At 41.1% G+C, this 23,497-nt stretch overlaps 2 protein-coding genes across 2 annotated transcripts in view; one reads left to right on the top strand and one right to left on the bottom strand.

Annotated features, from left to right (window-relative positions):
* The window catches only part of net1 (neuroepithelial cell transforming 1), a 38,507-nt gene extending 25,938 nt beyond the window's left edge, over positions 1–12,569 (bottom strand). Inside the window, exons 1-2 of the mRNA XM_021319096.2 lie at positions 12,351–12,569; positions 3,467–3,530 (exon numbers count right to left, since the gene is read on the bottom strand). Coding sequence (XP_021174771.2) covers positions 3,467–3,530; positions 12,351–12,487 — 201 coding nt within the window. The 5' untranslated portion in view covers positions 12,488–12,569. The remainder of the gene's footprint in view (positions 1–3,466; positions 3,531–12,350) is intronic.
* A 3,855-nt stretch (positions 12,570–16,424) lies between these two features.
* Positions 16,425–22,335, top strand: LOC105929799. The gene is made up of 9 exons (XM_036148907.1): positions 16,425–16,918; positions 17,100–17,211; positions 17,953–18,141; positions 18,529–18,751; positions 18,829–18,950; positions 20,421–20,574; positions 20,667–20,782; positions 20,865–20,958; positions 22,190–22,335. Exons 1-9 carry the CDS (start codon positions 16,437–16,439, stop codon positions 22,252–22,254), a joined length of 1,557 nt encoding a protein of 518 aa, XP_036004800.1. The 5' UTR covers positions 16,425–16,436; the 3' UTR covers positions 22,255–22,335.
* Positions 22,336–23,497: the final 1,162 nt, after the last annotated feature.

Genomic DNA, 23,497 nt, shown 5'->3' with positions numbered 1-23,497 from the left:
GAGCGGCAGGTCTAAACACACCGGCGAGGCAGGCTACACTGGAATGCTTTAGATCAAAGTAGATTCATTAGAAGGACAAAGTCAAAGTAAATTCCTCAATTCTGCTGAGAATCTGCGATAAGACTAGGAAAATAACTGCTCACACATGCTCTGCATCCAATGACAGAAAGAACTTTCTCTTGATGTGCAAAGCTGCTAGACAAACACCTAAACACCTAATGATGTAAACGTACTGATGGCTGTTTTACTGTTAACTGAGGGTCTGAATATAATTGCACAACACAAGGTCGAAAACTAGGCATCTTTTTTTTCTTCCACTTAATAATCAGGAAATACTTTGTGTTAGTCTGTCAAATAAAATACAAAAAAATACATTGAAGTTTGGTGGTTTTTAATTAAGCAAAATGTAAAAAAAGACTGAAAGGCTAAGAAGACCTTTGGCGATCACCTTATTACTCTTATATTCATTGTTATTTTTATTACAATTAAAAAAAAAACAGGTTAAATCATTGTGATCATCATCATGTGATCAGAGCTGGAACGTTGCAGCCCACTCTTGGGGCTGGTATCTCTTCCTGCCTGAGCTTGCAGAAAACCAATTCTGACCATTGCTAATTACCTCCACATTCCACGACGCATCGGGCTTGTTTGATCTCCATCACCCTGGCACCGAGCTGGAAACCTGACTCACATTTTGGTGCTGAGCGAAAGCCGACGGCTCGTCTTCAACGCGAGTGAGAGAGAATGAGCCGCACACCAAAGCAAGCCTTGGCCAAAAGCCTTTAAACTTCGCTGGTCGGCTCGAGATAAGAGGGGCATGTGATTTTGGTATTTTTGATCATTGCCAACTTTTTTGGGGAGATTTCTAAATAAGGCAGGGGGGGCGGGAGGGTGAGAGTGAGCTAACAGGTTCCACATGGTGCTAGGAGATGACCTAAGCGTGCACCGTTAGCAAATCAAAGGCAGCAGGCTGGCATGAGATAAAGAGCCGCTGGCCTTCGCTCAGTCTGCTTTTATTTCACCTCTGGCTGCAGATGACGGATGGATCGGGTTTCTAGCAGCTGTAAACCTCACAGTGCTTATATACTGCTCGCCGTTTGCCCTTTCCTGTTTCTAATCATCGCGTTTCGTTAGAGAGCGAGTCTAAACAAGGAGCAGATTAGGTTTTGTTTTTTTTCCTTTTTTCATGAGTACAGCAAAGCTCTGTTGGCCATTATGCTCGTTTGATAGAGGGGCGAAGTCTTATTTGAGCCTCTGCCGATAGAAAAACAGGCATCAGGCCACATTTACAGCCACCGCCACAGATCTTTGAGCTGTTAGATGGAGACATGAGGAATAAATCCTGGCTTGATGGAGCCTAAAGCTCCTTTCATAAAGATGACAGGTACTACCTGAGATACTGCTTTGTTAACTTGGCCTTTCAGCTTCAGGGTCTCCGTGTGTTCTAGGGCTGGGCGATAAAATCGATTTAATAGATAAATTCTAATTTACAGTTTAAGATTTAATTTTTGAAAATCGGGATTTTATTTTGCCACAGCATATATGCTCAATATATGTTTAGGAAAATAGATTGTCAAAATATTGTAAAGAGGAAACTTTTTTGTACCATAAGATGAGACACTTTCATTTATTAATATAATTATATTTTCTCAGCTATTTTGAAGTTACACAATTGAAGTGAAGCCTGTTCTGAGCTCATTGTGTAACACCGCTAGCAGCTAACATTTAGTTATATTTTCATTGTCTGCAATGGCAGGGCCGCCATCTTGTTTTACATGCATGCTTCACAGCTTGTATTAATTTGCACTTTGAATTCATGTCAACCTCGAGACAAAATGCTTGATATAAAAGTACATTTTAAAACTAATTTCTTATTGTGAAACGCAAAGGAGGGGGGGGGGGGGGGGGGGGGGGAAATAGATTCATCGGATTTGGTATAATAAAATCTGAGATTTTATTTTTAAGACATATCGGCCAGCCCTAATGTGTTCAGGTTAAAATTACGGTTTACACAGATGTTTCAGTTAGGATATAAAGACTGCAACTTTTACCTCTAAACAGAAGTTTAGTTCTGACTCTGTCTCTCCTAATCTTCGGTCATTATATGTTGAAAAAGGCCAGGTCACTATTGAATCAGTTTGTGTGAGAACCTCACTTTCTGGTCAAATGTCATTCATTTCGGTGTGCCTGTACAGTCCAGTCACAGCTAAATAATTATGATGGGGGACTTTAAAGGTGCATTGCGCAAGTTCCAGGATTTTTGCTGACGACTGCCCCCTCTGGTGACAAGTTGAAATAACACCAGTGTAGTACAATGGCATGGGAGAAGATTAGGACTTCACAAGTTTTTTTTTTTTTTTTTTTTTTTTTTTTTTGAGAGAAATGTCTTCTGAGGAAAGAAATTTTTATATATTATTTTGTTATATGATATACAGAACTAATATTTTACTTTGAATGGAAATATTTCATATTGAGTCAATAGTCATTTTATTAGGGGAAAAACAAAGCTTCGGGAGCACCTTTCCCGGTGCTGTGATAAGCTTGTTGCTGCCATTTTGTGATCCACCTCTAAAACAGTCGGTGTTCTCTAATACCTCGGTTGCACCGGAGAGTCTAATTAACAGTTGAACAACAGTTTCAACAAAAGCGTGCAGCGCGTCACATGCACACGCTTGGCCAGAGGATTCTGGTCATCAACTGACTAATGGGGCCTATAGAGGCAACTGTGATAAATAGAGGATAACTCATTTTACACGACAGGCAATTGTAAGGGCATGTATGGGAAAGAAAATAAATAATATTTAACTTCAAAACTTGTGCAACACCCCTTTAACTGCCACTGGGATGTGAGGGTAAAAAAAAGGAAAAAATTCAGACGCAAACCATGTTCAGTCCATCTCGGCTAGCGACACAACAGACCAGGAGAACGACTACAGTCAATGTGAGTTACACCTGGACCCGACAGAATTCCCGCTGCTTATATCTTCAGACAAGCCTTTCTGCCCACAATGCCAAAAGAAAAAAAAAACCAAGTCATGTTCCTGTAACACCTGTTTTAAAAAGCCAAGTCACATTATAAATGTATTCCAAAAATTTTACCCATCTTCTTTCTGTAAACCTTACTCAGTTGCTACCGTAAAACTAAACTGATCTAAAATGTAAACCAAGTTGCTTTTTTGGAGAATGGCTTATCGGAAGCTGCCTCTGACTGCTGTGACAATAAGCAGAGCTACGTTGTCAAAGGTTCTACTGGAAGCCCAGGGAGAATTATAGCCATAACACAGCAATGACTGGAAGAAGCACACAAGTTCACTAAACAATCAGCCCCACGCCCGAGCTGGGAAACCAGCAGGCGGCCACGACAAAATTCATTACCAGCATGCATGGGGAGTAAATGGTCCAACCGTTTGCGGCCCGTTTTCTGCACTCCGTAGTTAGTACTATCGCCCAAAATGTCTATACTCACCAAAGTGAAATCCCATTGGGGTCCGGTGGTGAGAAATGTGAACGAGCTACCCCTTTGGAGTGACCTGCATCATGACGAAGACAGAAAAGACAAATAAATTAGAAGGGAGGATCAGGATGGAAAGACCAGCATCCACCTACAAGACAAACAAGTGAGATGATTTAGTCTTTTATCTATCCTTGAACTTTTGAGGTAGGATTGCTTCAAACCACCCATGGTCTTTCGGCTGACCCACAGTCCCAGCTTATGAGTGAGTCAAGCTGACTTCAAAGCATTCACAAGGGAGATGTGAAAGAACTGTTACTCAGAATGGCGGTGTCATGAGGAAACCTTTCCCTCCTCAGAACCTACCACAGCCTCAGCATGATGAAGCTGCAGCTTTCACCAACGCTGACAGAAAAGGGTCCAGTGGGCCAGAGAAAAGCAACATAATCACTGTGGACTTCCTCAATGACCTGGAAGCTGTCTTCAGACCATAAGGTCTCATGTCGCTATTTGAAGGAGGAGGAGTCGTTAATTACACACTTCCCAAACTCACAGGCGGATGCTGTTAGGAACACCCCCACCCCCGTTTTTTTTCTTGGCCTTGTCCCCCGCCACGGAGGGTGTGAACCCTGCTTTTCTTCAGCCGCATGAATTGTGTATTAAAGCATTACCGTGATGTCTGGGTGAACAAGGCCATGGCGGGAACAATTACACAACACATCATACTCAATGAACTCATGACTACACAGAAGAAAACATCGACTCGGCAAGGATTAGTCCTGTCCAAACAATTAACTGAAATTCAATTGTGAGAAATAGGCCCCAAGCCACCATACGTGGCAAATTTAACCATATAAGTTATAAAGGAACAAAATAAATGGGCTCAATGCAACTTCGATACAGACTGGGAAATAAAAGAAACAAATTTCTTTATCAGACACGCAGTGACAACAGGGTGACTCAAGCCACCTACGTGGCCCATCTCTTATAAATAACTCTGGATGATGATCCCAAGCAGTGTCTGAACCGCCGATGATACAGGAGATTCATCCCTCTTTGGGGGGTCTGAAAAAGGCAAGAGCATCCGGGGAATGTCGAGCTGCTCCGAAACACTTGTTCTGCATGTGTGTCCTGCGAGTGCTGAGTCATTCCAGCCATACTAAACAACAACTGTCGTCCAGAAGTGAGAGCTGCAGGCGGCTCTACGAGTTCCCGCAACACTTCACGACTCCCACCCTGAGTCATGCCCCCTGAAGGCAGAGTTTACTGCTAACTACACAGCAATTCAACAAGGCACTGCAATATTCCAGCCGCATATTATACACATTAGACATTATAGACCAGGTAGAAATGAGAAGGAACAAAGTTTAACCAAAGAATATAGACACCAAACACAGACGGGTAGAGATGTTAGCAGAGATACTCCCTTAATTTTCTAGCCAACAGTAGGTGCCAACACTGTGAACTGGATTTGGCGTTTCTGTAAGGTGTGATCCCCCCCCAAAGGGATAAACAGCAGAAGCTAAAACTAAAATTGCTGCATTTCCTGTGAAAACGCAGTTTGAATGCTAAAGAAGATGAGCCGAAGCAGAAATGTCTGTTGAAGAGTAAAATATAGCAGAAACATAAGACGAGACGTTTGTTGAAAAAAGACTGTAAAGGAATCACAGCAGACCGACTACTAGCATCCCCTCTGTTAAGAGTCGTTTCAGATCTGAAGCAACAACGGACTAGCCTGACAGAAAACTGCAAAAAACATGAACTCCTTTAAAGTTAAATCTACTGAAAAAAAGAAAAGCATGTTGGGTAAAAGCACACAGCACTTCCTGATTTATGAACAGTAGCCTATAAACAATCACTAGCATTAACTATGCCAACGGCTAATATAGTTAGCTAAAATGCTAACTTTAGCATATTAAACAACTTTAGCTAACAGTAGCAGCAATACAATACGAAACCTAACCAATAAGATTAAAGTAGCTAATGTGTTTGTAAAAGGTAAAAGCACACAGCACTGCCTGCTTTATGAACAGCAGCTTATAAACAATCACTAGCATTAACTATGCCAACAGCTAATATAGTTAGCTACAATGCTAACTTTACATAGCTCTCAACTCTCACGCATTGACCGTGTGACACACGCATTTCATCAATTGCACACGCTCACACGCATTACTTTGAAAATCTCAAGCGTACAATGAAAATCTCACTCTTGAAACGCACGCGTACGGACGCTTCGCGTGACGGCGGAACCAAATTGCGGTACAATGGTTTCCGCACGTCCAGTAGTAGAGGTAACACAGCAGCAAGGACCGCCGCCGCGCAAACAAGTTTCCCTCATCCAAAGTGAAACACTTGTACGGTCCGTGTCGTGTGCGAATTAAATGGTAAGTCTGCATGTGTCATTACAAACTGTAACATGAAAGCGAAGTCCGTCTAAAATAGTGACCGTCTTGAATGGAACAACAGCCTCCCCCCCCCTGGTCAACAATCGACCGTCAGCACCCCCCCCCCCCCTCCCCCCCCGGTTAACAATCGACCAACAGCCACCCCCCCCCCCCGTCAACAATCGATCAACAGCACCCCCCCGTCAACAATCGACCAACATCAACAATCTCACTCTCAACAGTCGTCAAAAGTTGAGAGGTATGACTTTAGCATATTAGATAACTTTAGCTAACAGTAGCAGCAATACAATACAAAACCTAACCAATAAGATTAAAGTAGCCAATGTGTTTGTAAAAGGTAAAAGCAACACTTTAAAAGTACATTTGAATATTTTAACCGGCCAAATGTAGGCCGACTGTTGTTGTTTATGGGTGAAATAGCAGTTAAAACGTGTTTAGATACCCAACACAAGAAAAGCCCCTTTCAGATTGACTTTACATTTGTTGTGACGCCTCATGATCAACCTTAACATCCTGTGACAGAATTGGGGCTTGAGTTAGCCCACAGATTTTGGGCCTCTGATTCACCTCGGGAGGTCGCCATATACCCGTAACTACTATGAACGTGGGACTATGGAATATGTGTGACGCACGTAGGACAAAGCAAATGTCTTGAATGGTCGTAACACTGTAAAAGATGAATGGGTGAAATAGTACAAATGATTTAGGAGTAGCTAAAGGCCCATAGCGTAAGTTGCAGGATTTTTGCAGACATCTGCCCCCTGTGGCAACAAGTTTAAATGACACCAGTGCTGTGCATAGGCGTGGGAGAAGAAGAAAAGCATCTGCCGCTGCGACTGCACAGGTATTTTGCTTAGAGGCGTCACATCTTCTGAGGTAAGTTATGAATAATGAAGTTAGCTCATGTTTCTCTCTCTAATATATCGATTACGGCGGAGACTCAACAAAGTATCCAGGTGTACAAGAGCACACCCATGGCAAGAGAATTTGGCTGAATCACTCTGTCAAGAACTGACTGATGGAGCCTATTGAGGCAACTGCAGTAAATAAAGCATAACTCCTTTTACATGTGGAGCAATTTTAAGGTCACGTATGGAAAAGAAAATCAATAATATTCAACTTCAAAATTTGTACAATGCACCTTTAAAACAGGAAAAAAAAACAGATGGACTAGGAATAAATACTGAGAAACAGGATCAGAACAGCGTCAAAGCTTTACAGCAGCCGAGCCGTGGCATTAATGTTCATACATTCTTTTACATCAAAGCAGAAACAACTGTTGTTTTTTGGAAACCCAAAAGAACTGGTTCACATTAATGGGAAACTGACAGCGAGCAGCAACGAGAGGATGAAATGAAAAGCAACGAGGGAGCAGATATACGTTTCTCTGCTGGGACCACACACATTAAACGTAAGGTGGGGGAGCGGCAGTTGCTGTTTCAGCATCAAAACAAACTGCAGGAAACAAGAGAACGAGAAGCTTTGTGGGTGTCCTGAAGGGAATGCAGAGGTCAAAGATTTCTGCAGGTGGTGTTCTGACTTCAAACTGCTTTATTTTCAGGATACCTATATTGTTATAGTTCAACAAGTCAAATCTTAGGATGAAGGCTGACTAAACCAGTAGCTGAAGATAGACGGTTTAAAGCAAGGAAAGGGATGTGTGTACAACAGCATCAGGCACCCTTGGAGTTCATTAAAAACCTCCTTCCCCCATCCCCCAAGGGTATAAATATGACAACAGAGAGACCCATCTTTTCAGGCTATGGCCACCAAGCTGCACTGCAAAAACGGAACTAAAAATAAGTAAAATGTTCTTAAAATTAGTGCATTTATCCTTGACTTGAGCAGGTTAATAAGATGATTTGCCAATGGAATAAGATTTTTGCACTTAAAATAGGAACAACTCATCTCCATCATCTTATTTCGAGTGCAGGATGTCTAATTATCTTATTTTAGGGGTCAAAATACTCATTCCACTGGCAGATAATCTTATTTACCTGCTCAAATCAAGGACAAATACACTAACTTTAAGAACATTTTACTTATTTTTAGATCCATTTTTGCAGTGTGGGAGGAGATCCGTGGTAATGTGGCCACCAGGCAGGCTGAGCAGGACGGCAAGGGAAGTTAACCAAAAATATGAACTGCTGGAGAACAGCATCAATGATTGGGATCAAGTCTCCATAACAACCACTATCAGCTGTTTCCCAATGATGCCAGAGAGACAAAAAAAAAAAAAACTACAACTGTGTGCTTGGGTCAGCTGTTCTCTTAGGTACTGGCTTTATGATGTGCGGCGTCAAAGTGGGAATTCGGTTCAAACAAATTTATTTTATTTTATTTTGTTAGATTAACCAGTTGGCGAAGTGACACTTAAAACTCCCCGCCGTGCATCTAAACATGCTCAGGTGTTCCACGCGCCGGATGCCTGTCACGACACTTTATCTGATCTGCGTATTTCGGTGAAACTGAAAGATCCACCTGATGCAATCCAGATCGAATTCTCATACCTGCCGTCTCCGTTTTTCCCTCTTAAAAATAAAAATGAAATAGGATATTATAATAACAACAACAGGTAAGTTGCCGGTGAGAAAATAGAAGCGTGTGAGTTTAATCGTATTATAAACGTCAACATTTTGTGCAACTTCCCAGGAAGCTTTTCTTGAGAGAAACCAGATCCCTGCTTAGTTTTTTTTTTAAACTCCCTACAGACAGATAAGCAACAACTATGCACCTTAAACACAGGCTCTAAGGTGTAATCTAAGCTTGTGTGTGTGTGTGTGTCTTTATCAAATCTTGAGGTCATAAAAAGACTCCACAGTATATGAATCATCAGAGGTAAATGTACCCAACGTTTGGGTTTACTATAGAAGGACCACCTGATAATTGTGTTTACCATTTTGGGCTCTGGATGTTGCTTCCAGTTTGTGGCGGTCGCCGCCCCGAGGACAAAGGTTCTTTCTGTACCTGTACCTGCGGTCACGTGCTCGGGGCAGCGTGGCTCATGAGTCAGTGGTTCAGCGCCGCTGTTGGCCCTGCCCTTGTTTGTTAAAGCCCTCTGACGGGGAAGCCAAACCGGCCCGGGGTTGACCCCTCTGCCACCCTTCGTCTCCTCCTCTGCCTTTTATAGAAGCAAACGCTTCTGCGCAGTAAATTTATACGAAGCGCAAACAGGACAAGATTTGCAGTTCGTGGAAACCAAGGAGGCAATGATCTCAACGGAGACAACGATCTCACGGTGCTGAGTTCACAAGCCCGTTCATGTTGTCCTCGTTTGTTTTTAATTCAGCTTCTTTGTTCAAAAAAAAAAAAAAAAAAAAACTTCCAATTTTTGGTCGACATCTTTCAATGTCTGCAGCATGAGTTGGGCATTGTGGTATAAACTGCTGTTAAGTCAACACTTGTACAATAACAAGCAATTAAAATAAGCGTTCCTTAGCTCAGGAAGTTCCCTGATTGGTGATTGGCTGGCCGAATGCAAAACAAAACCAAAAATCTGACTTGTCATTACATCAGAGCAGCTGATAGCAGCACAGCCGCTGCTATCAGCTGCTATAGTGTGTAGTGAGTTGAGTTGTTTAAGCAATTGCTGAGCAGTTTAGCTTAAATTCTTTTTTTTTTTTTTGTCATGTTTAATCAGATGAAACTCAGCCTGGGGCTTTGACTAGTGCATGTTAAAGATTCAATATCAGTTTGAGTTTATCTAGAGCCAGTTCACATCTCAAGGCCCTTTGCAATAATAAACTCAATCATCCAGGCAGACTGAAAGGTCCCAGCATTCCAGCTGATCCTGGTGACCAAGCAGTGCACTCTAGTTCGGTTTATTATTCTGACTGGTTAAAGGTTTCCTATCTCAGCAAACCCGGCCAGTTGCTTCAAGTCATTAACCTGCAGCTGTCACTCCTCCTGGAGGAGCGCGTAGCCACAGCAGGCAGTTGCTTGCATTGTGGTGTACTTTCTATGTGTTCTTTCTATGTGATAGAGAAGAAAAAAGATGAAGTACTCCTGTAAACGGACTATCTGCCATTGCTCTTCTATAGGAAAGGAATCAAAACAAATGTGGCTGAAGAACCTGCATCTAAAGCCCAGCAGGTGTGCTCTTTTGACTCTATTCTCATTCTTCAACAACAAGTTCCCACTTTAAAAAAAAAAGTCAAATACACAACTAATGTCTCCTACTTATTCAAACACATAGAAAACACCAGATCCAAACTTTATCTCCACTCTTCTTCTGGAGCAGCGCAGCTGACCAGGCAGAGCAATATGCCGGTTTATGTAATCAGTGTCTGTTTCCTCAGGCCATCCTTCAATCTCTGAAGGACCAAAGTGCGACCAAAGACGACATTCTCCTGTCTAAGATGTAAAAGTTGATGTTCCCACGGGTTTTTCACTCGCATTTTCCCTGCAAGCTTGTTTGTTTATGTGTAAATATTACCAGAATTGGCAAACAGAATCCATGCAATCCATCAGATGACATTGGCATCGGGGATAAATGCAGTGAACAGCAGGAGGCACTTTAATGCACCATTTTAAAATTATTAAAATCTAGATTAAAGGCTATGGACAATATGCTTTGAAGGGTAACTACTAACTCTATGCTCATGCACACATTGTTATATTGTCATACTGGAATTGGATTTTCCAGGTCAAACCAGCCAGCAGAGGCCTGATTGGTGCAATGATTTGCTAACAGCGTTTTACTACAACCGTATCGTTAGCAAAGGGCGAAGCAGTCCAAGAGTCCAGCAAAAACCCCTCCATCGATCAATCATCGACCCAATAAGCAGACCGGTTGCTATAAAGGACAGACAGATGTGTTCGAAGCCTTTGTGGTTTTCTGTCAGCAATGGTTACCTTAAAACATGAAAAGCATGGATCGATCCTCACTTTGCACCAAAATGTCCCTTTTTTTCCTATCATCAAAATACGTATATACATCAATCAATCGATATATACTGCTATTGTATTAACGCCAACCCATATTATTACTTTATTATTTGTGATTCGTGAAGGACAACCAAGCTATGTAACATGGCTCATCTCACTTGCAAGGGGACTGATACCAAACCCCTAGGACTGTGATACAATTTTTTTTTTTCTTTTTTTGTTTAAACCATTTTCTCTTCTTTATCTTTGCACGATCTAATATGAAAAAAAAAATCTGAACACATTGTTTATTGCATGTTTGTTGTATGTACTTTAAGACGGAGTATCCTGAAAAGAATATCGCAACCGGTAACAGAGAATCGGTGAATCTTTATTTTGCTTATAACGTATATACACCATTTTCTGTTAAAATGCCTATTCATGAAATGAAAACAATTAAAGCAAATAAAACAAAATCATCGCCGACATGTCAACTCTGTTTAAGGAGACAATAACAAGCAATTGAACCAGTTACTGTTCCAACGAGATAGTCTGTATAAGTTTACCCTCATATGTTCTGGTCTGTATAGTGAGAGCTTCAGCCCTCCGCTACATTTGCCTCACTTGCGTGTTTTGTAGTTCTTTTTCGTAAGGCTGTAGGCCATTTCGGACGCAGCCTTAGTGTCCAGCTAGGGTCATCACTTCCTGACGTCTCCTTTATAGTCAGCATTGGCAGCGGGGACAATTTTTTATTTTTTTTTAATCTCTGCATGCTCAGTAAGGCTAAAGGCCTGGTGGTCGCACAGAGGCCATGTTTGTACAGTAAAACCATCAAGAACTGCCTGAAAATGGGCAGGAAGACTGACATTTTGCAGGAAGTAATATATATATATATATATATATATATATATATATATATATATATATATATATATATATATATATATATATATATATTAATAAATGAAAAGTTGAGCTTTGCCATGAGTAAGCAAAGTAAAGTGCATTTATTAAGCGCCTTTCACAGACAAAGCAATCACAAAGCGCTGCACAGAAAACTGATAAAACAGTTTAAATAAAATCATAAAAATAAGATACACATCACAATAAAATTAAAATTCTTCCAGTAGGGTAGCAAAGGCATCCTGTGGGGTTGCAGTGCCCTGCACAAAGAATGGCTGGTTCAAAAGCCACTTGTTCAAACTATTTTGATGCGGCCAGATGGCATGTGGACCTTTGAGTATTATGCATCACCAGGATAAAACGAGAATAATGGCGCTCAAAGTTTAGCACATCGACATGTCTGACCCGTGGTTAGGAAAACCTCCACAGAGCTTAACTCCTAAAACAACAAGAATGTGATCAGTTGTCCTGAAGAAGACAGAGAAACAAGCCAAGTTGCCTAGAAGTAAAAGAGCCAACACTCCCCAGGACTGATGCGGCTGTTCTTGTGTTCTGAGTGGTCTCCTGCTGCCACCTTGTGGCGCTGGGGCGCCACTGCAGTTCAGTTCCGCTGGAATTGGAGCTCAGCGCTCAATGGCATTCTGCCGGATATCCTTAAATTGTGGTTATAATGTTGGGTTTATAGCCCGGTTCGGTCCATAAACATAGTTTAAATGACTCACCGTCTCAGCGTGTTGTTGCCAGACTGTTCCCCATCAGCTGAACGCTTCCCCTTAATGCCAGCTGCTTGTTTTCTGCGTTTCTCTGAAGTCGAGATGTCGCCGTCAGCTTCACCGTTTTCGTCCATTTCAATTAACATAACCAAGGTTTTCAGCTGTCTTCAGGGTGCCTTAATAACACAACAATGACAAGAAGAACCACAACAGAAGCAGCTCCTAAGCACTTTTTCAAACATGGCGGAACATGAAATATTGACCAATGAGAGACAGGAACCTTTACTGGAGGGGCGGGGCCACAGAGGTTTCACCCAATTAAAACCAGACGCTGAGCAAGAGGCGAGTCTGACAGGGAAAGACTGCTGACTGACTGTGTTTAGGGAAGCCTAACTGCATTGAGAATCAGAACCTGAGAACAGGGCTTTTAAAATAGCACTAACAGAATTTGCAAGTAAAGATGAAATAAAAGAAGACATAACTGTGGAGAGATCAGTTAGCATTCAAGAGAAGAAGTTTTTGTACCTTCAAAAAAATAAAAAATAAACATAAACAGCAAACAAGGTGCTTGAATGGATTGGGCCATGAGTGAAATTTTCCTTGCAAAGCGAAACTTTGTCATCCCTTGATCAGGGGTTCCCAAAGCCTGTGACCCCCAAAAGACTGGTGAGCCCTTTTTGTGGAGTGGTTGGGTGGGGTGTGTCGCCAACAATATGGCCCTCTTCCTATGGAACAAGCAGGAGATCCAGAAAGTGGTTGTTATCTTGAAATCATTTTCAAGAGATCCTGGGCTAACTTTAAACATTAACAAATGTGAATAACTTCCTATTAAATCTGCAACAGACAAAACATTATTTGACTTTTGCATAAAAAGGCTAAATAAAAAGTCTCTGGATATGGATGTTAATAAAATAAATTATTAAGATCACAGGAAAATGTTGCAGTAAGGATCTGCCCCAGCTTCAGATATTCCTCTCTTGTCGTTAGATCCTCGGTAGCCGAGGCAGAAGGTTTATCCTGCACCCACCTTGCATGTCCTCAAACAATGCTGCTCGAGTGAAGGAAAAATTCCTATTTATTTCGAAAGACAAAAGTCACCTAATCACAAAACAAGTTCTGATGAAGCAGGTTGAATCAAAGCCTTAGATTTCTCATCTTTGAACACTATAAACAAGTCTGGTGAAGTAAAAAAAATAAGCTGTTTTAGAGTCCTAACTCAATTAGATGACATTCTTTTTCTGAAACGCTATGTTAATTCTACACCAGATGCTCACTTTCTAAACTGTTCCACTTTTCTCTGATTGGTCCACAGAATATTTCCCCAAAGGCATTCGGAGCCTTCAAGATGTCCTTTTTGTAAATTTGCGACTTCCTTCCATGGATTCAGCTTTTCCAAAGTCTCTTTCTTATTGTTGAGTCATGAACGCTGACATTAACTGAGACAAGTGAGGCCTGCAACACTTTAGAGGCTGACTCGCCTGACCCCGTCGCAATTTCTGGCTAGGTTTTGGAGATTTTTGAAAGTCAGAAGATAATCTAGAAATCAAGGAGATATTTGATGGGTAACAGTGAAGATGGTTAAGAATGGCAGTAATGAGTCCAGCAGTAGTTTCACTGCGCTGATCAGTTTTTTTTTTTGCAGTGTGGCAGGTTGCTGAGACCACTTTACTGAGGGGAGTGTTTCCACAGGCATTCAAAATCAGAGGTGCCCAAACAAACTTTTGTATCATGGGGCCAAAATTATCCGGTCAAAGTAGACGAGGCTGAATAATTGGAATTTTTCCAAAAACAGTTATATTGTGAACTTTTTTTTTTACCTGCTCAACCATCTAAGACTGCAACATTTTAACTAAACAAGTGAAGTATTCAGATTGTTTGTGGGAAAAAGATGTGTAAAACATTTTAGATACAAAGCACAAAAAAGGGGTTTTGCACATTTGCCTTATTTAAACACAGGCATCCAGTTTGAGCATTCTTATGGAGTCAGCTGGAAATACAATTAGATAAAAGTTTAGTCTATACACAGCAATAAGGACATGATTATGGTCACGCTTTATTTAAAAAAAAATACTTGCACTGGAAAAAAAAGTAAGTCAAATTTTCTTAAAATGAGTGTATATGTACTTGATTTAAGCAGGCAAGTGTAAATGATCTGCCAATGAAATAAGACTTTTTGCTCCTAAAATAGGAACAACTCATCTCCATCATCTTATTTCAAGTGCAATATACCTAATTATTTTATTTTAGGGGTCAAAATACTCATTCTATTAGCAGATAGCCTCATTATCTGCTCAAATTAAGGGCGAGCACATTCATTTCAAAAACATTTTACATTTTATAACATTTTAGTTCCCTTTTTGCAGTGTGCTGTATTGAGCCAGATTTAATAAATCAATAAAATGCAGATTTAAGTGCAAAAACGTCTGCTTTTGAATAAAAATCACTGGGCAGCTGTGGTCCTATTTACAGGGAAAATAAAGAGAATACGGTTTGACACACGTTATAGTTGCATGATCTCAAGTAAATATTCAATAGTAGGACCCTCCAGACTGAGAAAAGGAACCCCAAGCACGGTATCAATCGCTTTGTTTTTAAAATCCCTAATATTTCCGTTAAGTTTCCATTTTCCTCTGTTGTTACTATTTTGCATGTAACCTTTTTTCTCCACTTACTTTTATTCAGTTTTTATTTTCATATGTTTTAATCATGTAAAGCACTTTGCATTGTCCTTGTACTGAAATGTGCTATACATTTGCCTTGCCTTGCCTTTATAATAGAAAAAGGGTAAAAAAAAAAAAAAAGAAGAAAAAGGGGTAACACTTTATTTGAAGGGGTCTACATAAGACTGACATTACACTGTCATAAACATGACATAGCACCTGTTATGAACATAAATGACTCTTTATGAATGTTTATGAATGTTGTCATTAATTGTCATTCGGTAAATTATGACATTATAAAAGCAAAGTTGATATTGTTTAAAATGTCTTTGTTATGACAAGCCCTTAACTTAACAAAATCCCAAGCCCTTAAATTAACCTAATCCCAAATCAAGCCCTAAATTTAACCTAATCCCAAATCAAGCCGTTAAATTTAACCTAATCCCAAATCAAGCCGTTAAATTAACCTAATCCCAAATCAAGCCCTAAATTTAACCTAATCCCAAATCAAGGCCTAAATTTAACCTAATCCCAAATCAAGCCCTAAACTTAACCTTGTCTCTGTTAATGTCAAGTTTTCATAACAAAGACATTTTAAACAATGTCAACTTTGCTTTAATAGTGTCATAATTTACCGAATGACAATTAATGACAACAGTCATAAACATTCATAAAGAGTCATTTATGTTCATTACAGGTGTTATGTCATGTTTATGACAGTGTAATGTCAGTCTTATGTAGACCCCTTCAAATAAAGTGTAACCGAAAAAGGAAACCTGATATTGGTTTGTATAATTGATTTGGAGTGATATTTATTTTAATATTAATAATAAAGAATAGAAAAGAGATTTATGTCTCTTTCCTGTCCAAGTACCTCCTTCTCCAGCCCAATAGGCGGAAGCAATACCTCAGCGTTGGTTGACAGCCGCCAACAAACGGAAAGAAGACGAAGCATAAACAAAAAAGAGGAAGAAGTGCAACATAGTTTGTGCAGAAAAAGAAAAAGTTGAACAAATATTAATGAAATGTGTAGTATATTTATGTGAAAGAGAGAAAGTAAAGGAAATGATGCAAAAAGCAGGACGAGAATGGAGTTAGAAAGGAATATTAGGTACAGAAGGGGACAGAATAAAGTCAGAATTCTGATTTATTTTTTTCAGAATTCTGACTTTAACCTCAGAATTCTGAGAAAAAAAGTCAGAATTGAATAGACTTTTTTTTTGAATGGCCCTAATCCTCTTCCGTACATAGAAGATATATATAATGTTATGAAAGCATTAATTACATTCTAACATAATACTAAATTGAGAAATAGAATACTTTGTGGAGATCCTGAAGTTACATACTCTTGTACAGTAGGTGGCGGTGTGCACCTCGAAGCTGTTTGCAACCCGCCAAAAAAGAAAAAGAAGAAGTTACTCGGCTTTTTTTGCGCATGCGCGCCGGACTGGTAAAGGCGAACACAATGGCGGACGAAAACAAAGTAAACGACGAGTTCTCGGCGTATTTTTCTTCTCTAGATAGCGTATCACAGGATCGTTATAAGAGTAAGTTGATGGTTGATGGTGTCAGATTGCCAGATCCACACAGCAAAAGCCTGAAGGGATGGAGCGAGTCCGTGAAATGCTGGCCAACTGTTCCGTACGCCGACATATACAACTACCTTATCAACACGCCGGGCCAGTACACACGCGAGAGCATGAAAGCCATGAAATCACTGGACGGCTACAAATATTTCATATCGGGACGTATTCAGACGTGTTTGTGTAACATGCTGGAGAAGGACACGACTGTGTGCTTTGTGAAAGCAAAGGTATCCCCATCCCTACGGGCCAGCGACAAGCCACAGGAGCCGTGGGTGTGCCTGAACAAAAAACAGGGAAACGTTGTAGCTGCACATTGTACATGTGAAACGGGGTAAGGGAACAAAACATGTTTCCATATATTATTTTGACCGGTTAAAGGCCAGATTTCCAACTAAATGAGCAAAGTGAATGTTTGTACATGTAATAGAATTTATTTACTCCGTCGTATTAGCTGTGGAATATGTTCCACTTTGGTTTGGCTCTGCTTACATGTATGTTGATTTTCTTTGCAGTTTGGGAGAGGCGTGCAGTCACATTGCTGCTCTCTTGTTCAGAGTGGAAGCAGTGGGCAGATTCGGCCTCAACCAGGAATCGGAGGCAAGCGCTGACTGCGCCCAGAAAAAGGTATTGCAAAGACTTAGACTTTCTTTATTGTCATTTTGTATGCACAGAATGCATACAGAACGAAATTTCGTTTTCATACAGCTCAGAAAAATTGCAGTAACTCTACAGGATACCTTACAGTTCCAATTAACTTCCGGGTAAAGTGCAGCAGTGAACAGTAGGCAGTTGAAATGTAAACAAATGTAAACATGCAGTAAGTTTCCAATAAAGTGCAGCAGTGATTGGAGACTAAGAGTTGAGCAGCATTTATAATGCTGGATAAGGGTACTGTACAAATGTGCAAATGTGTCCATGGTGGGGGTGTAAGGGGTCCCTGATGATGTTACGGGCTCGGGACACACAGCGCTGAGATGAAATGTCTTTTATGGAGGGGAGAGGAGCCCCGATGATCCCTTCTGCTGTCCTCACCACTCTCCTCACGTTCTTCCAGTCGGAGGCACTGCAGCCTCCACACCACACAGAGAGACAGCTGGTCAGAATGCTCTCTATGGTGCTTCTGTAGAAGGACCAACCTGCTCATGCAAACGTTGCAATTCATTATTTGTTGTGTGCCAGCCGGTTAGGTTTCAATATATTATTATTGAGTGTTAATCATAAATTCCCCTTATTTACACAAAGAATGAAGGGTGCATGTTATTTTTTTATAGCCTATTATTAGGCACATGTGAACATTACCCTGGCTCAGTGAAGTATATATAGAGCTTGGTTCTCATAAATATGATTTTATTTGTTTCATTACAGGTCACAGCGCAACATGGCAAGACCGCCAAGTGTAAAGTAAACAAACAGAGACGCGTAGAAGTGGCTGGTCTGGACGAGTCGCAACAACGTAGGGCCCTTAAAGCTCTCCGAAGAATCTGTCCCACTGCCGGATGTCTTACGAAAGCAGAGTCGGACATGGACAGCGCCTCAGAAGATGACCTGCCGCGGGTAGGTTAAAAAAAAACATTGTTCACAAAGGATTATTTAGGTTTACAATTTCTTTTGAATCCCCAGCGAATATTATTTATTACACGAGACTCGGTGTTAAGATGAAAAACCAAAGGTGTTTTATCGGGTCGCAATCTTAACTGTAAGATTGTTCAATATGAAACTTTGGTAGTAAGGTGCATAATTATTTCCAACTGTATAACATTGATAAGAAAGCAGAAATTATGATAACCATACTCGAGGTAAATTGTGAATTGTTATTTTGAATAGTACTTGATAGTTATGATATGAATGTGTGCATGTTTTTGTTTTTTGCATGTTTTCTTTACATCCATAAAACAATTAATTCCTTAGTTTTTAAAGTGTTTTGCATGTAATATGTTTCAGTTGCCGAGTTTACTGAGTGACGTCACACGCCGTCACAAGTCGGACTTCCTCCAAGGTCTGGACAGCGTCAACAGGCAACGCTATGAGGAGAAGATCAGCGCCGTGGGGGCCGATCCGTATCTGATCCCCGCGACGGAGCAGAAAGCCGCCAGACACTGCAGCACCCAGGAGCTGCCAGCCCTGGCTTACCCTGACATCTTCATGTTTCTCATCCAGGTCCCAGGTACCGCGGCTTCTAAACAACAGGGCGAGTGGACGCCGTGTTTGGCGGCTACTTTGTAACGCTGGCTTTGCATGCAGGGTACAGCGCGGTCGCTCTGAGGAATTACCAGAACCTGGAGGCTTACCGGTACTTCCTCCGTGGCTGGGTCCGATCTGTGAGGCTGTGCACCCAGAGAGACAAGTTCATCATAACCAGCCAGGTAGCCCGGAGCCACACCCGCAGGCTTTCTGCACAATCTGGTCCATTTTCAGTTAGTTTTTATTATTAAGCATCAATAAACACATGTCCCCGAGGTTCTCTTTGTTAATGCTTAATATGCAGGATTGCCCTGTATTCAGTTCCATCCATCATGCTGTGACAGATCCACAGCATGATGCTACCAACACCATGTTTCACTATTAGTTTTCCTCCATATGCCGTGTTCTTGCATCTAGGCCAAACGTTCTTGTTTTCTGTCTCATCTGACCAGAGTGCCTTCATCCAGGCTTTTGCAGAGTAAAACAGGACTTCCAAGGGCTTTAACAGGTTCATTCTCTTGTGAAGACCAGGTTTTATAGCGCACACAAGTAATAGCTGTCCTGTCCACACATTGTTGCACCTGAGCAATGGATCTCTGCAGCTTCTCCAGAGTTACTGTGCCTGCTTCACAGGTTATTTTTCTCCCTACCAGGACTGCAAATGTATGTGGACAGCCATGTCACAATATGGTGGGGTTTTTTTGTATGAAAAAATATATAAAGCCAATATGATGTGATCTTCAAGTTAATCTTTCACATTAAGCTTGTGGTTTAGCCATCAGCATCTTGGTTTTTAGTTTATGACTGAAATAACATTTAATTGTTCCCAGTAGTGTAGTCACGATACCAACATTTACCAACATGTATTTTGATACTTTTTCAGATAAAAAGAGGACACAAAATATCATTACTGAGTCAAAAGTGCATGGACCGGGCCGCACTTAGACGATTGTTAACTAGGAGATCAAAGGCATAATATTGCCAGAATAAAGTGGTGATGATATCAGAGTAAAGTCGTGATATCACCAGGGAAAAAAAGCTGCTATGAGTAGAAGGCTTCAGTAGTTATCAAGATCTGTGGTGACGTGATCAGCTGAGTCTAACTGCAGACACGGCCTGAGCCGAACATTTTAACATTTAACGAAAGACTTGAACTGGTGCAACGACGGTGCAGTGACAACATAATGACATAAACACCCCGCTTCATAGACCAGGGCAGGATCAGCGGCTGCTTTGCACAGGTGTGATTCATTTGAAATGTGGACACGCCGTGGAACGGGTCTCCTTCGGCAGGCGGGCTGCAAGCAGCAGCCAGGACGGAGCGTTGGCTTCAGTGTTTGGAAGGTGGGGGGGGCTCTCGTTGCTCGCTAAAAACAGCATGGCTGTTTCTTTGACCCACTCTCTGTGGAAAGCGCTTGGTCTCTTTCTATGGATATGGCCTTCAGGCACAGTCCAGGTATTTTTTAGGGTTTAGATCAGGACTCCTGATCTAAACTCTGTGCCTTTGGGGTCATTGTCCCAACTTTTACCCGCTGATTCAAACGTCAAGCTGGGGAATTTTGAGTGTGACCGTCTTTATCAGTTTCTTATATCCCCCCTTACCAGTATCAGATGCAACTTCTTTAGATTCCCCTCCTTTGTTTTCCCCTCAGGTGATCAATCCAGAAGGCGTCGATGAGAATCCTCACCACGTGTGGGCTATCGTTGAGCCCAACGGCCTTGTTGTTTCCGCCCATTGCACATGCATAGTGGGCTTGGAGGCGGCCTGCTCACATGTTGCTGCTACGCTCTTCGCCCTCGATGCGGGTAAGTCGCTATCGTCCGAGCAGCACATGATCCACATAAATATGAATACGTATTGGGCTCGTTTACTGACAGTGTTACTGTGGTGTTCAAAGTTGTGCGCATACAGCAAGCGACGTCATCCCCGCCTCCTCCTGCCTCGCCATGCAGCCAGCGGAGTGGCGAACCTGTGCACAACGGCGACCTTTCATACCCAAACAAGAGGAGAAAGGTAGCGATCTGTTGGTCTTTACAAAGAGGGAGAGTCACTTATTGCTTAGTGTGACGTACAAGCCCAGCGTGTGTCATTTCAGACCACAAACGAGGATTCGGGAAACTCCAAGCCTCCAATTCCACCTCCCACTGCGGAGAAACTGAAGCAGTTTTATGATAGCCTCGCCCGCTCAGGTTAGTGAGGCCAAATTATAAAACGCACTACTGCAGAGATTCACAACACATCTGGACACATTTTTGCTGTTACCGTCATTGCCAAAAGTATTCTGAGCGACCAATGTCGAGGATAAGTTGCTCTAGACTGAAATTTTTATTCAGATTCGGAAGAGATCGGCAAACACAAATAAGGACTCAAACACTGTTTCTGTTAGAATATAAGGCCCACATTTATTATTCCCCACAGAACACAGCAACACAAAACAGCAAGCACACAAAAATAATTCTTTAATATATCAGCAACCAAAGGGCCAATTAAACAAGCTAAATAAAACATTAAAGTAATTGATTTTTTTTTTTTATTTCTCTAGGAAATGTGTGGACTTTTTCGAAGAACTGCCTTTTATTTCTATTTTTAGATTTTGAAATAAAGAAAAACAACTTTTCCAAAACGAGGATTGCTTCATTATGACAAGAAAAATAGATCTATCAAAAATATCACTGGTACTTTTTGTCCTATTTTGTTTTGGAAATTCATTGCAATTATTCCATAAAATGCCCTTATTGTGTCTATATTTAAAAACATTAGCTGGTTCTCTATCATTGTTAGCCAAGAATATTAAGTGCCATGGTGGAAGATCCAAGGAGCCACTTGTGGTTTCATAAGCCGCAGGTTACAGACCCCTGGTATACACTATAGATGGGTATACTGCCTTTTCTGCGCCAACTGGTCTCTAGTGCATAAAGCAATGTCCATAAAGATGAATAAATGAACGAGGCTGGTGTTGTGGAACTTGCCCGACCTCAACCCGAACCAGAACACCTTTTTGATAAATCAGAGCAGAGACTGCGAGCCAGGCCACCTCGTCCAGCTTCAGGGTCTGTCTCAACTGATGTATTTCCAAGAGAACAGGCAAAAGAAATCCTTTGACAAACCTCGAAACCTTGTGGAAAGCTCTTATAGCTGCGAAGCATGACGCCCAACATCATGATAAAACTGACGGGACCAAATCCTAAGTGGTTGTGACCCATTAACCAAGCACCACTAGCATGTCACGTCATCGTGGTAACATTTAGGGAATTTAACAGAATCTCCTTTTTAGTGCTTGGATTTAATCACAGCTTTTAAAACAACAATACTTTTGGCCAGGACTGTAAGTGCTCTAAAAAAATCATTTAAGATAGAAGAAATGTTTGTCTGCTGGATAAGCAATGGCGGAAGCATAATCATGTCTGTCTTCTGTTACAGGAGCTAAGAGTGTAATTCTGTCTGTGCTGCCAGGCTACTGCAAGGAGTTTAACAGCTCCACCTGACCACACTCTGTGATATTTTAGAAGGATGTATAAATGTACATAAGGAAAACCAAACCACAATAAATGTTTGACAAAAACCTACCTCTGGCTCATTTTCTGTATGAATTAACACACACAAGATTCTGTCCTAATCATGGCAGACTGGCAGGGACTTGCTAAAGTCTTCCTACTGCTGTAGATTTCCTCACACTGCCATGTGACTGCTACAGACTCTCATTTATTTTATTGGGCTTTTACGTGATAGATCAACCTAAAGTGGTGCACGCTGTGAAATGGAAGGAGGATGCATGGTGATTTGCTAATGAAACAGAAGTTTAATGTTAGCCTACTGCAGTGGTTCCCAGACTTTTCTTTTCTATATCAACTTCTGGAGCGATATTTGTGTCTTTTGTTTGGGCACGCAGTGAGAATGGTATTCAGCGTTTAAACATTGCGCGCGTGCTCCATCTCTGTTTGCTGCGCGCTCAACTCTGATAAACTCTTCTAAAGTTGTACACGGTGTCTTTGAACAAAGGGGCTAACGGAGGTAGCTCATTGCTAGTATTTGGTACCCTGTCATTGTCGCGTGTGTTTTTATGGTTATAACAAAGGTTATCTCCACAAGGGTTTCATACATTGATGGAACATTAATGTTTACGTTATCCGGGCCACTCACTATGACTAAAAAATAAAGCTAAAGTCTTTAAAATGAATGCCGATAATCCGCTAGCCAAAATGCTATTGGCTTCGGTTAACATCCGGTTTCGGACATTCAAAGGAGCTTGTTTTAAAGCATAACGCTTTTTCTTTTCTGCTCCGTCGTTAGATAGAGCTATAAGCCTTATTCCTGCATTAATATGGAATGTTAATGCCGGTTTAAATGCAATTTTGGTAACTTTAAAGTAACCAATATTAGCGACCGATCGCGGCAGCGCCCCCTAGCACACGGAGGTAGAATCGCATAAACAAAGGCAAGCGATCCTAAGGTAATCATTTTACTGAGCAAATCATTCCTCAAAATATTATTCCCTCAAATAATGTTTTGTGTAACTCAGGATTTGCATTTTGAATGAATTGAAACACATTCCAAATCTTTTTTTTTTACTCCATTCAATGTTTTGTTTTTTTATCAGATCTGCAGTGAACGGGATTCACCGAATTATTCTGATTATGATCAAGCACTTTTGTTTAGTCTTTTTGTTTGTTTTGCATGTAAATAGTTCCTTAGCTTAGCTTCTTTTTATCTTCATTTTGCTTGATAGTT

This window comes from Fundulus heteroclitus, chromosome 17 (assembly GCF_011125445.2).
Source record: "Fundulus heteroclitus isolate FHET01 chromosome 17, MU-UCD_Fhet_4.1, whole genome shotgun sequence".
Taxonomy (NCBI): domain Eukaryota; kingdom Metazoa; phylum Chordata; class Actinopteri; order Cyprinodontiformes; family Fundulidae; genus Fundulus; species Fundulus heteroclitus.
The sequence above is the reverse complement of the archived record's forward strand: the minus strand, read 5'-3'. Positions and strand labels throughout refer to the sequence as shown.